Source organism: Pipistrellus hanaki, assembly GCF_964339955.1.
Source record: "Pipistrellus hanaki genome assembly, chromosome: 15".
NCBI lineage: Eukaryota > Metazoa > Chordata > Mammalia > Chiroptera > Vespertilionidae > Pipistrellus > Pipistrellus hanaki.
Genome location: NC_140517.1, coordinates 45,161,882 through 45,176,744, shown reverse-complemented (window position 1 = coordinate 45,176,744; position 14,863 = coordinate 45,161,882). Strand labels below are relative to the sequence as shown.

Sequence of the window (14,863 nt, the reverse complement as noted above, 5' to 3'; positions counted from 1 at the left end):
TTCGGCCGAAGCTGTTGTTTTTTGCTTAACCCCTTCACCTTTTGTCCCCAGCTCCACTCCATTCTCTCCTCTGACAGCTGTTAGTCTGTCCTCTGTATCTATGAATCTACTTCTATTTTGTTTTGTTTGTTGCTATGGCTATATTTTAAGGTGTCTCTATTTTTAAAAATATTTTTATTTATTTTTTACAGAGAGGAAGAGAGGGGGATAGAGAGTTAGAAACATTGATGAGAAAGAAACATCAATCAGCTGCCTCTTGCACACTCCCTACTGGGTAGGTGCCCTTGATCAGTATCGAACATGGGATTCTTGAGTCTGCAGGCTGATGCTCTAGCCACTGAGCCAAACCAGTTAGGGCAACTAAACATTTTTAATTCACCCACATTTCTACTGTGAGCTTGTTGTTGAATTCCTGGTTCTCTCCCAAGAATTCAAACTCAGATTACCCAACAGTGTTCTCTGAATGACTTCACAGTTGCTCAACATCATCAACCGTGTGGTCACCTATCAGCTACACTATCTGCTCCTCTCTATCAGCAGGCAACTCCCCAACACACTGGAGAGGTTAATGATTGCTCTGGCTTTACTATAAAAGGTGATCTCGCCACAGCTGCCTCTAACTGTGGCTGCGGCTGGGACTCTAACACCGGGCACAGAGAGCTCCCGGTGATGTCAGACGGGTATGTGTGGTTTGAAGGCATACCGTTCCCGCTGGTGGACTACACTCCTGAACACCTGAGAGCAATGCAGAATTTTGTGTTTAAGGATGAAGATGTCTTAACAGTGTCTTTCCCCAAATCAGGTAAGGACACCGGACCAGATACGGAGACTGGCTGGGCCCAGTCCCTCAGCCATTCACTAGGTGCATGGAGAGTTTTCTCTTTGCCAGCCAAGGCGCAAGGCTTTGGGGGCACATAGCTGGGCCCTGATACCAACGATATCCAGAGAAGAGGAGGCAGCCAGGCAGTTACACAGGAGGATGAGTGTTTGGAGGGGGTAATGGAACGTCTTAGGGGAACTAATAGGAACAAATCCTAAAGCAGATTCAGGTGCTTCTAAGGAGAAGTGAAGGTGATGAACAGTGACGCCCTTACAGAAAAAATAGAAGGGAAAGTGCCCTGGCTGGTGCTACTCAATGGTGAAAGCATCAGCTCAAGCACTGAAGGGTCTCAGGTTTGATTCCTGGTCAAGGGCACGTATCTTGGTTGCAGGTTTAATACTGGTTCCACTTGGAGCAAGTGCTGGAGGCAATTCTCTCACATCAATGACTCTCTCTCTCTCTCCCTCTAAACCTATCCTCAAGTGAGAATTTAAAAATAAAAAGAATACCCTGGTCAGTGTGGCTCAGTTGGATGAACATCGTTCCATGCACCAAGAGGTCTCTAGTTGGAGTGCCAGTCAGCACACATGCCGGGGTTGCAGACTCAATCCCCAATGCAGGAGGCAGCTGATTGATCTTTCCCTCTCATTGATGTTTCTCTCTCTCTCCCAAATCAAGAAAAAAATATATTTTAAAAAGGAAAAGAAAAAAAAAAGCCTGGCAAATTCAAGGGAATGAAAGGATATGAACTGTATTTCTATGGGACAGCATATTGGGCAAGGACTGAGGCTGAAGATGTTGGAAAGGGCGTGGTTGTGAAAAGTCAAGGGCACTAGGAACATGTTCAAAGGATTTAGGCAAATGCCCACTGGCGGATGAGTGGATAACCAAAGTATGGTATATACACAGAACAGAATGTTATTCAGCCTAAAAAGGAATGAAGTTCTGACACACGATGTGTCACAGATGAACTGTGAGGACATCGCGCTAAGTGAAATAAGCCGGTCGCAGAAGGAGAAATACTGTACAACCCACTCCCATGAGCTGTGCAGAGTAATCAAGCTCTAAAAGAGAAAGTAGGGTGGAGGTTGCCAAGGACTGGAGGGAGGGGAAATGGAGAGCTGTTGCTTAATGGGGACAGAGTTTCAGTTTTGCCAGATGAGAAAGTTCTGGAGATGGGTTGTGTAACAGTGTAACTAGGCTTAACACTAGGGAACTGTGCACTCAAAAATGGTCAGCCCTGGCTGGGTGGCTCAGTTGGTTAGAGCATCGTCCCCATACAGCCAATGAATGTGTAAAAAAGTAGAACACTAAATAAATGTTTCCTTTCTCCTTCTTCTTCTTCTTCTTCTTCTTCTTCTTCTTCTTCTTCTTCTTCTTCTTCTTCTTCTTCTTCTTCTTCTTCTCCTCCTCCTCCTCCTCCTCCTCCTCCTCCTCCTCCTCTCCTCTTCTTCCTTCTCCTGCTCCTCCTCTTCCTCCTCCTCCTCTTCCTTCTCCTTCTTCTTCTCCTCTCTAAATTCATTCAATAAATAAAAAAATTTAAAACAGAGAGTAGTTAAGAGGGTGCAGTTTATGTTGCATTTTATCACACTGTTTTTAAAAGACAGATTATAAGAATGAGTGACCACCCTTTTTTTTTCCTTTTTTATCCAGGAACGAACTGGTTGATTGAAATCCTCTGCCTGATCTACTCCAAGGGGGATCCCACGTGGGTCCAATCTGTGCCCATCTGGGAGCGCTCCCCCTGGGTGGAGAACACGCGTGGGTACCAAATCCTAAAGGATAAGGAAGGCCCACGCCTCATCACCTCCCACGTCCCCATCCACCTCTTCCCCAAGTCTATCTTCAAGTCCAAGACCAAGGTCAGTGCACAATGGTCAAGATGTGTTGGATGACTGCTTTCCCATCGTCCGCGTGCTGGGAATCACCCTGAGATCTGGCTGAGCTGCCATGCCACCCAGTAGGTCTGGGGTGGGGCCGAGAGTGCACATTTGGGCAAGGCCATGGCCCAGACTTGAGCTAGATGCAAAGCGAAACGTTGATGCCAGGATCTCAGAAAACCACGTTTTAAACCCACATCTCACTCACCTGTGGGACAGGGTCCATCACCTTCGGAACCCAAGGCTTCTAATTTATAACTGTTACATACTAGGAGACTCGCCTTCTGTTGCTCTAAAACAGTGTTTCCCAAACTTCTCTCATGATGAGAATCACCTGGTGGAGTTGTTAAAACACAGATTCCTGAATCCCAACTAAGAAGTGCTAAACTAGAATTTTTGGGAACAAATAGGTAAAATTGTATACTTAACTAGTGCTCTAAGACAGATTTTATATACAGAGCACTAAGTTAGGTATGCAATTTTACCTATATGTTCTCAAAAATTCTAGTTTAGCACTTCTTAGTTGGGATTCAGGAATCTGTGCTTTAACAACTCCACCAGGTGATTCTCATCATGAGAGAAGTTTGGGAAACACTGCTCTAAAAAAATAATTCGCCGACCTTAATTAAATAAATGCCTCCAGCCACTTCGGTAGAAGCAGCAGACACCAAGTTGGCCACGAAGGAAGCAGGAAATTCACAATTCAAGGCTGAGTCCGGGGTGATTGCTCAGGCATCACGATTGATTGTTTTACTAACCGCTGTCTATTGGGCATCATGATTGCTGTGTCTTCCTATGTCTAGCTGTCTATTGGGCTTAGCAGCCACACGAATCTCTCATGGGCTCACGGATGATCACCAGAAGGGATGTGGAAGTCCAGGACCTAGCACATCTCAGATGGCTTTGAGAAACACCCCTTCCTGGAAGGTGCTCATTGGTTTGTGATTTTAAAATATATATGTCTTATGCTTAAAGTAGACTTCGAATCTTAGAATAATATTCCCTCCTCTTGCAGAGTTCACAATGTGTGACAGCACCATGAAGCTTTTCTAATAAAAATTTTTATTTTTCAATTGCAGTTGCTAGTCAATAGTTTCAGGGGCACAGCATGGTGGTTAGACATTTGTATAACGTATGAAGGGATGCCCACTAAGTCTAGTACTCACCTGGCACCAAGCATATTTCTACAACATTTCGACTATATATTCCCTTTGCTGTGTACTTCACATCCTCAAAGAAATCTAAAACACTAATTTGAAAAGACATATGTATCCCCGTGTTCATTGCAGCATTATTTACAATAGCCGAGACATGGAAGCAACCCAGGTGTCCTTCAATAGGCAATTGGATAAAGGAAATGAAGTGTTTTAAAAAAAAAAAAAAAAACAACAAAAAAAACCCCTGTCACTTCTCAAGCTTGTTTAGGACACACTGGTTATAAATAGTGTTAAGCCGAAACCGGTTTGGCTCAGTGGATAGAGCGTCAGTCTGTGGAATAAAGGGTCCCAGGTTCGATTCCGGTCAAGGGCATGTACATTGGTTGTGGGCACATCCCCAGTGGGGCGTGTGCAGGAGGCAGCTGGTTGATGTTTCTCTCTCATCTATGTTTCTAGCTCTCTGTCCCTCTCCCTTCTTCTCTGTAATAAAATCAATAAAATATATAAAAATAAATAATTAAGTAGTGTTAAGCACATTCGCATCGTGATTTCTCTGTGTTTGTTAAGTCCCCATGTGGGGAAACTGAGGCCTGGGGAGAGCTGGGGCCTGGGATCCCGTCACAGATAAAGTTGGTGCCGAATCCGGATTCTTGCGCCTGTGTGCCTGCGTGTGTGCTAACCTTGCCTATGTCCACAGCTGCGTGGCTACCTCCCAGATCCAGATGTTACTCCCCCACAAAATTCCTTCACGCGCTTCCCAGTCAATGCTCACCCACGGCGGCGACCACCCGCTGACTTCTGACTCTATAGATTAGTTTGCTCGTCCTCCAACGTCACTTAAATACACGTACACCATTCAAACGTCTGCTGAGTGTCTGTGAATGCAGCACGATTTCTTAGTCCTTCCTCCTCTTAGTAACCTTCAAACGATAGAAAATAAATATACTACCACTCACCTTTCAAAGCCTCCGGTTGCTTCCCAAGGTGTGTAGACATAGTGTCCCAGAAGGAAGGGATGATGCTTTCTTCCTCCATTAGTATAATATATTCTTTTTAAAATATATATATTTTATTGATTTTTTTTTACAGAGAGGAAGAGAGAGGGATAGAGAGCCAGAAACATCGATGGGAGGGAAACATTAATCAGCTGCCTCCTGCATACCTCCCCACTGGGAATATGCCCACAACCAATGCACATGACCTTGACTGGAATCGAACCTGGGACCCTTCAGTCCTCAGGTCAAATCTCTATCCACTGAGCCAAACTGGTTTAGGCCCATTAGTATATTCTTGATAATATCCCAGGACCTTTAAAATATGTATTTGAGTAACGAATGCAATAACTTACTAAAAGAATCCATTGAGCCTTAGCCAGTGTGGCTCAGTGGTTGAGAGTCAGTTGACCGATGATCCAGGAGGTCACAGTTTGATTCCTGGTCAGGGCACATGCCCAGGTTGCAGGCTCAATCCCCAGTAGGGGGCGTGCAGGAGGCAGCTGATCAATAATTCTCTCTCATCATTAATGTTTCTATCTCTCCCTCTCCCTTCCTATCTGGAAACAATGAACATATATTTTTTAAAAAGAACCCATTGAGCCTTAGCTAATTGCTCAGTGGTTAGAGCAAATCTCGGAAAGGTCGCAGATTCCATTCTAGTCAAGGGCATGTACCTCAGTTGCAGGCTTGATCCCTGTCCCTGGTCGGGGCATGTGTGGGAGGCAACCAATTAACGTTTTTCTCTTCTTTCTCACATTGACGTTTTTCTCTTTCTGTCTCTCCTCTTCCCTCCCACTTTCTCTAAAGGTCAATGGAAAAATATCCTCGGGTGAAGATTAGCAAAATAATAATAATAATAATAATAATAATAATAATAATAATAAATAAAGAACCTATTGATAATTAATAGGAATTTCTAGAAATTGGCTTTTTTTCTCTCTCCATCTTTATGAAGATGAGAAGGATGAGCAACTATCATCGTCCCACTTTTCTCTTCCAGGTGATCTACCTGATTCGAAATCCCAGGGATATTCTCGTGTCTGGTTATTTTTTCTGGATCATTTCAAGGTTCGTGAAGAGACCAGAGTCGCTGGAACAATATTTCGAATGGTTCATCCAAGGACACGGTGAGTAAAAAAATATGTGAAATATGCCGAAACCGGTTTGGCTCAGTGGATAGAGCGTCGTCGGTCTGCAGACTGAAAGGTCCCGGGTTCGATTCCGGTCAAGGGCATGTGCATTGGTTGTGGGCACATCCCCAGTAGGAGGTGTGCAGGAGGCAGCTGATCAATGATTCTCTCTCATCGATGTTTCTGATGTTTCTAACTCTCTATCCTTCTCTCTTCCTCTCTGTAAAAAATCAATAAAATATATATATTTTAAAAATATGTAAAATATGGCAGCTGTGGGATGGTCCGAGTTCACGGCACAGCCCACCTGCTGCTCCACAGCTCACTCACCTGTGGGACTGGGCCCATCCCCATGGGAACCCAAGGCTTCTAACTCCACGGCTTCTCTCCAATCAGAACCCAGCTGGCCTTGCAGCTTGCCCCTCCCCGCGTCCCAGCTGTCTGATACCAATACAGAGCACTCAGCTTCTTCTCCTCTCTCTTCCCATGCGTGGCTTTCTAAGACTCAGCTTTTCATTGGCCTGAACAACACAAGCCTGACTTGCCACCATTTTTAAAAATATATATATTTTTTATTGATTTTTTTTACAGAGAGGAAGGGAGAGGGATAGAGAGTTAGAAACATCGATGAGAGAGAAACATCGACCAGCTGCCTCCTGCACACCCCCTACTGGGGATGTGCCCACAACCAAGGTACAACATGCCCTTGACCAGAATCGAACCTGGGACCTTTCAGTCCGCAGGCAGATGCTCTATCCACTGAGCCAAACAGGTTTCGGCTTGCTGCCATTTTTCCAGAGGCATTCTTATCCAATTCCCCTTATCCTCTTGTCCTATGGGTCTCCAAAGTGTACCAGGGTATGTGTCACCCTCGGATCTCCATCTTCTTCATTGTGCAGAGTCTCTAGGCTTTCTCAGATAAGTGAGATCTGACACTTTCCCCCCAAAACTGTATGATGAGCCCCATAGTTCAGCAGTGACACGTCTCCCTGGCTTCAGACCCGTTTCTCTGAAGCCTTCGGACATCTGCCTGGAGAACCACAGGTACCTCTGGTTCATATGTTCGACACAGAACGCATTGCCCCCAATGGCTCCCACTGCATATGTATCTCATTAGATAAGTAGAACCGCCGAAACCGATTTGGCTCAGTGGAGAGAGCGTCGGCCTGAGGACTGAAGGGTCCTGGGTTCGATTCCGGTCAAGGGCATGTACCTGGTTGCAGGCACATCCCCAGTAGGGGGTGTACAGGAGGCAGCTGATCAACGTTTCTCTGTCATCAATGTTTCTAATTCTCTATCCCTCTCTCTTCCTCTCTGTAAAAAATCAATAAAATATCTTCCTCTCTGTAAAAAATCAATCAATCAATCAATCAATAAAACCACCTCACATCCAAGGGCATGAGTCTGACATCCACAAGTGTCATGTTTTTCCCCGCCTCACTTCCCCAGGCCCCTGACCTCTTTCCTTTACTCAAATCCCATAACCTTGAGTAAAGTCTTCATCCTGGTCTCTGCTAAAATGCCTCCATATTTAAAGAAATCTCCCTTTCAACACAATATAAAATAGCCCCCTCCCCATTTCTATACTACTATTTCCCCCCCCTTAGTACTCATCACCAATGAGTATGTATTCTTTTTAAAAATATATATTTTATTGATTTTTTACAGAGAGGAAAGGAGAGAGATAGGGTTAGAAACATCGATGGGAGAGAAACATCGATCAGCTGCCTCTTGCACACCTCCTACTGGGGATGTACCCGCAACCCAGGTACATGCCCTTGACCGGAATCGAACCCGGAACCTTTCAGTCCACAGGCCGACGCTCTATCCACTGAGCCAAACCGGTTTTGGCCAATGAGTATGTATTCTGACTATTTGTTCGCCCTGAGTAAAAGGTGAGCTCTGGGTTGTTCATTGTTGACCTCAGGTCCTCCAGCGGTGCTTGCCACGCAGTAAGCAGCTGACACACCTCCGCTGAATAATGAGTGTTTATTTGCGATCCCTGTCACTATTGCTCCCCACCTGGATTCATGGGGCAGACTTGGTGGTGTCCTTGCCTGCATGCCCTTTGGTCCTTCTGGGCTGTGTGGCAATCCCCTATGACGTGTGGACAAGTACACATTCCCTGGAGTGTTTGCCCTCGCTCGGCATGAAGGTCAGTCTTCAAAGTCCACGGTCGTATTTCTCGTCGACCTGGTCCTGGCTGAGCTCGTCACCCTCATCTGCTGCTTTGCTTCAGGTTACTCTTTCAGAAAAAAAGAAAAAGGAGAGAGAGAAAAAAGGCAACAGTGAAACCCAATGGTTCAAGCCAGAGAAAGGGGGCCTTGGAGACAGGTGCAGGGGGTTAGCCTGGGATGAGCCCATGGCTGCCCTGATTGCAAGTCTCCTGGGGACCCTTGGGGCTTAAGAGATGCAGGCCTGTGGTGGGGAAGGAAAAGGGGAGAAGGGAAGGGAAAGGCACAGGCATGCTTCTGGGAGGGAGAGTGAGCCTCAACTCTTTTTTGGACACATTTTTAAAAAAATATATTTTATTGATTTTTTACAGAGAGGGAGAGAGAGGGATAGAGAGTCAGAAACATCGATGAGAGAGAATCATCTATCAGCTGCCTCTTGCACACCCCCCTACTGGGGATGTGCCCGCAACCAAGGTACATGCCCTTGACCGGAATCGAACCCGGGACCTTTTCAGTCCCCAGGCCGACGCTCTATCCACTGAGCCACACCGGTCTCGGCTTTTGGCCACATTTCGTTTCTTCTTAGATTATGACATCTTTATGTTCCTTTAGGGGCCTGGTGCACGAAATTTGTGCACTGAGTGAGGGGGACGTCCCTCAGCCCAGCCAGAGCCCTCTCACAGTCCGGGAGCCCTTGGGGGATGTCTGACTGGCGGCTTAGGCCCCCGCATCCTGGCGCTGCCTCGGGAGAGGCTCCCGCCACTGCTGCCATGCTCACCAGTGGTGAGCCCAGCTTCTGGCTATGGGAGTGCACTGACCACTGGGGGAGGGGGGGAGAGGGACAGCTCCTGCATTGAGTGTGTGCCCCCTGGTGTTCAGTGCACATCATAGAGGCTGGTCATTCTGTTGTTCAGTTGGTTTGCATATTACTCTTTTATTATATAAGATTTTCCAGTTGTTTGTACCTGATTTGGGGCGATGTAACTTATTTTAAATGTTGATCTGAGTAAACTCTATTCTTCATTCTAACTTTGGTTCTCTAGGAAGCATAATTATAACCTTCAAGTAATGACTATTATCTTCATTTCTAATATCTGTCTATTGCTTTTATTTTTTTCTGTCTTATCTCCTTGGCCAGGGCTCTGGGACAATATTGAATAGCAGTGCATCCCATGGTGTATAATTCTTTCAATATACTCTTGTACTCAAGTTGATAAATATATATTTTAAATTTCTTTATTGATTAAGGTATTACATATGTGTCCTTATCCCCTCATTACACCCTCTCAATATCCTCCAACCTATTCCCTCACCCCTGTTGTCTGTGTCCACTGGTTAGGCATATATGCATGCATACAAGTCCTTTGGTTGATCTCTCCAAGTTGATAATATTTTATTCAAGATTTTTAAAAATGTTTTTATTATTGATTTTATAGAGAGGGAGGAAGGGAAAGGGGAGAGAGAGGTAGAAAAACATCAATGTGAGGGGGTAACATTGGTCATCTTTCTCTTGCATGTCCCTAACCAGTGATCAAGCCCACAACCTGGGGAACTGAACCAGCGACCTCTCGGTGTACGGGATGACACTCAACCCACTGAGCCACATTGGCCAGCGCTATGCTCATTTTTGAGTGATAGATTAACTGAGTAGAATTCTCAGTTGATAATTCCCCAGTACACTTTGGGTCTAAGAAGGGGTTGGGCATGGTAGGCAGCCATTAAAAAGTATAAAATAGTTAAGATATAGAAGGCAGAATGAGAAGATTTACCTCCTGAGAAGGTAACTGATAAAGGGAAAGGCAGTTTTCAAGGGGACTTGCCTGAGAATTTCCTGCATTGATGACATCCCAGATTGAAGAACCACACCAAGCTTTACAAAGAATTATGAAAAGAATTATGACAATGAAATCTTCACCTGGTCTCTAGGAAAGCTGCAGTGGGGCAAAAGGAAATAAAATCTTAAACCAAAGAAAAGGCAGATAATTTTCTTTTTTCTTTTTTTTTAATAATATATTTTTAATTTAATTATTATTTTTGTTCATATACCAATCCCCCCGCCTCCCGCACATACCCTCCCTCCCCAGAGTTTTGTGTCCATTGGTTGTACTTATCTGCATGTATACAAGTCCTTTGGTTGATCTCTTATCTCCCCCAGATCTCCCCAACCTCCCCGCTGTAATCTGACAGTCTGCTTGTTGCTTTACTGTCTCTATATCTATCTTTTGGTTCTTCAGTTTATAATGTTCTTTATCATCCATAAATAAGTGAGGTCATGTGGTGTCTCTCTTTCATTGACTGGCTTGTTTCACTCAGCATGATGTTCTCCAATTCCATCCAGGTTGCTGCAAACGATGAGAATTTTTTCTTTTTTATGGCAGCATAGTATTCCATTGTGTAGATGTACCATTGTTTTTGGATCCAATCATCAAGGCAGATAATTTTCAAAGGAACAGTAATTACAACAGCAAGAAGACAACCCAAAGTTCTCCATGGTGAACAGATTTGGGGCAGCAAGAAAACCATTCTTGTTGGCCACATGGCTCTGGCAAGATCTACTTAGAGACTCTTGAAAATGGGGACCAGCCTTGGCTGGTAACTCCGTTGGTTGGAGCTTTCCTCCTGATACACCAAATTTGTGGGTTCAATCCCCAGACAGGGTACATACAAAAGGCAATGAATGAAAGCATAAATAAACGGTACAACAAATCTCTCTCTCTCACTCTCACACACACTCCCTCTCTTCCTGTCTTTTCCCTCCCAAACCCACTACCACTCTAGAAATAAATTCTCAGGTGGGGATTAGTGAAAAAAAAGAAGAAAAGAAAACTCAGTACAGTCCCAGCCAGGTAGCTCAGTTGGTTGGAGCATTATCCTGATTCACAAAGCGGTGGGTTCAATCCCTGGTCCAGGCACATACAAGTATCAACCAAGGAGGCCAGTGTGGCACCGTTGGTGGAGTGTTGTCTGTGCACCAAGAGGTTGCTGGTTCAATTCTAGGTCAAGGCACATGCCCCGGTCGCAGGCTTGATCCCCAGTAGGCGTTGTGCAGGAGGCAGCCAATCAATGTTCTCTCTTTCTCCCTCTCCCTCTAAAAAAAACCAAACACACACACACACAAAACACACACACACACACACACACACACACACACACACACACACACACACACATTAAGCCGGGACCAGTTTGGCTCAGTGGATAGAGAGTCGGCCTGCGGACTGAAAAGTCCGGGGTTCGATTCCAGTGGGGGGTGTGCAAGAGGCAGCTGGTCGATGTTTCTCTCTCATCGACGTCTAACTCTCTGTCCCTCTCAATTCCTCTCTGTGCAAAATCAATAAAAAATATATATATTTTTAAAAATACATTAAAAAAAAAAAGAATCAACCAACGAGTACACGAATAAGTAGAACAACAGATCTCTCTCTCCCCCTCCTTTCCTCTGTCTCTCTAAAATCAATTCCAAAACCTTTTTAAAAATAGGAAAACTGGCCGAGACCGGTTTGGCTCAATGGATAGAGCGTCGGCTTGGGGACTGAAGGGGCCCAGGTTTGATTCCGGTCAAGGGCATGTACCTTGGTTGCGGGCATATCCCCAGTAGGGGTTGTGCAAGAGGCAGCTGATCAATGACTCTCTCTCATCGGTGTTTCTGGCTTTCTATGTCTCTCCCTTCCTCTCTGTACAAAATCAATAAAATATATTTTTTAAATAAAAAAATAAAAATAAAAATAGGAAAACTGGGTACAGAGTCTACTATAAATGAACTAGGCTCATACAAGGTGTTGGATGATAATTTTCCATCTCCGCACTCATTATTCATTCAGCAAATAGTTACGTGCCACACATTGTGTAAGTAAGTATGTCCACAAGACTGAACATAGCAGCTGGGTCCCTGCTGTCACAGTCTATAACCCCTGGCTCTTTCTGCCTCCCCCACTCAGTGGCATTTGGGTCATGGTTTGACCACACCCGTGGCTGGATGTCCATGAGAGGGCAGGAGAACGTTTTGATAGTGAGTTACGAAGAGCTGAAACAGGTAACTATTGCTCCTGCGGTTAGCACACAGTCTCATCACTGTCTTCGCTCCCTCTAACTTCCATCTACTCCTCTGTGTCGCTAGTCCACCTTCCCAGCCAAAGTAAAGCCTTGGGAAGGGTCCTTAGGAGTGAACGAAGCCCCCTGGTCTCCATTGTCCCACTTCTGGTTGGCACCTCCAAATGCCATGCTCTACTTCATGTGTTCTTTGTTTCCTCTGATACCTTTTTATTTATTTTTTTAAAAATATATTTTATTGATTTTTTTACAGAGAGAAGGGAGAGAGATAGAGAGTTTGAAACATCGATGAGAGAAAGTCATTGATCGGCTGCCTCCTGCATGCCCCCTACTGGGGATGTGCTCACAACCAAGGTACATGCCCCTGACCGGAATCGAACCCGGGACCTTTCAGTCTGCAGGCCAATGCTCTATCCACTGAGCCAAACCGGTTTCGGCTGATACCTTTTTATTTAATGTTTGTATTGATTTTAGAGGAAAAAAAAGAAGGGAGAAAAAGAGAGAGAAACATGGACTGGTTGCCTCCCGCGTACACCCCAACTGGGGACTGAACCCGCAACCTTGACATTTGCTCTTTCGTTTCACCTTCTTCCCTTTCTTCATCCTGATCACATTCAACTCAGCACTCTCATTTCTGTGGCTGTTCCTCTCTCCCTCTCCCTCCGCCTTCTGCTCTGCATCCTGCCATTCGTTCCCTCCTTCTCATCTCCCTGTCTGTGCCCTTTGTCTTTCATACCCTCCCTTTTGCTCTTTCTTCTTCTTCTAGGACACAAGAAGTGCTGTTCTGAAGATCTGCCACTTCCTGGGCAAGACCTTAGAGCCGGAAGAGCTGAGCTCACTCCTCACGCACAGCTCCTTCCAGGTCATGAAGGAAAACAAGATGTCCAACTACACTCTCCTGCGCGGCTGGCTCATCGAGGATAAGAATGGGTCACTTATGAGAAAAGGTAGGAGAAAATGGTCTGGCTTCAGGAGGTCTCAGAATACATAGAGGGCCGAAACCGGTTTGGCTCAATGGATAGAGCGTCGGCTTGGGGACTGAAGAGTCCCAGGTTCGATTCCGGTCAAGGGCATGTACCTTGGTTGTGGGCACATCCCCAGTAGGGGGTGTGCAAGAAGCATCTGATTGATGATTCTCTCTCATCGATGTTTCTAACTCTCTATCTCTCTCCCTTCCTCTCTGTAAAAAATCAATAAAATATATTTTAAAAGAAAAAGAAAAGAAAAGATTACGTAGAGGGCATTCTTGTGCTTGCAGCAGGACGCTAGCAGTTGGGACTAGGGAGTGTTTGAACGTATCAAACTTTAGCTCTCATCACCCAGAGAACGTCTCTCATGCTCTTACCCGGGAGTCTCTATTCAGAGTCCTGATGTGGGCTGCAGACACTTGGCCTTTCTGCTATGGTAGCTGCTATTTCCATGTCAAGGGGGCAGAGGAACAGGTCCAGAAGGAAATGTATTTGGGGTCTTGGGACGTACCGCCACATCTGACATGAGTCTCTGTTTTATGTTTGCCAGGCATTTCTGGAGACTGGAAAAATCACTTCACAGTGGCCCAAGCTGAAGCCTTTGACAGAATATTCCGGGAAAAGATGGCGGACCTCCCTCCAGAGCTGTTCCCATGGGAATAATGCTCAGAGATGTCTAGCGCTCACAGAGATAAATATTCGTCCTCCTGCCTGTGTACATGAGAAGGACTGGCGGCAACTGCATAAAGCCTGTTACTTCATCCTGGAGCTTTGAATTATCACATTTCTGAACGTTGGTGATGTCACTACTAAAAATTACTAGGGTAGTCCAGCCAGTGTGGCTCAGTATAGGTCCAGCGTCAACCTATAACCCAGGAGGTCACCACTGATTCCTGGCCAGGGCACATGCCCAGGGTTTGGGCTCGATTCCCAGTAGGGGGCGTGCAGGAAGCAGCTGATCAATGATTCTCATCATTGATGTTTCTCTCGCTCCCTCTCTCTTTCTGCTCTGAAATCAATAAAATAAAAAATAAAAATAAAAATTACCAGGGTAATTACCAGTATCTCTAATTCTCTGAACGGCATCCCAGCTTTTAAAAATATTTAATGCAGCTGAAACTGGTTTGGCTCAGTGGATAGAGGGCCGGACTGAAGGGTCCCGGGTTCAATTCTGGTCAAGGGCATGTACCTTGGTTTCGGGCACATCCCCAGTAGGGGGTGTGCAAGAGGCAGCTGATTTATGATTCTCTCTCATCGGTGTTTCTAACTCTCTATCCCTCTCTCTTCCTCTGTAAAAAAATCAATAAAATATATTTAATGCATAAAATATATATAATGCAATAAAATATATAGAATGCAAGTATTACCCAAAAGGTATGCCACATTTTTTTAATAAAAATGAAAAATAAAATGACAGAAATTAGGTATCTTCCCAATTGGTTATTAACATCATGACCTTGCAGTATATAATTCCTAACCTCACATTATTCTCTTGCTATGTGGTATTTGATCATAGACAATATGTGGTACTTATGGAGGATTTTAAATCTTAAATAACTGGCCTACTGTTTATATGCATTCATCAACTAACATTTGTACTCAGTATCTTAGACGTGGTTTTCACCCAGGTTGCTTATATAACTGGTTTTCTATTTAGTATGGAGATATGTTTTAGTGATCCCTTCTCCT

General features: G+C 44.9%; 1 protein-coding gene across 1 annotated transcript; it reads left to right on the top strand.

The window, feature by feature from the left end:
* The first annotated feature begins 624 nt into the window (after positions 1–624).
* Positions 625–14,485, top strand: SULT2A1 (sulfotransferase family 2A member 1). Its single transcript, XM_084906214.1, has 6 exons — positions 625–802; positions 2,474–2,682; positions 5,853–5,979; positions 12,095–12,189; positions 12,973–13,153; positions 13,725–14,485. Exons 1-6 carry the CDS (start codon positions 670–672, stop codon positions 13,835–13,837), a joined length of 858 nt encoding a protein of 285 aa, XP_084762340.1. The 5' UTR covers positions 625–669; the 3' UTR covers positions 13,838–14,485.
* The last annotated feature ends 378 nt before the right edge of the window (positions 14,486–14,863 follow it).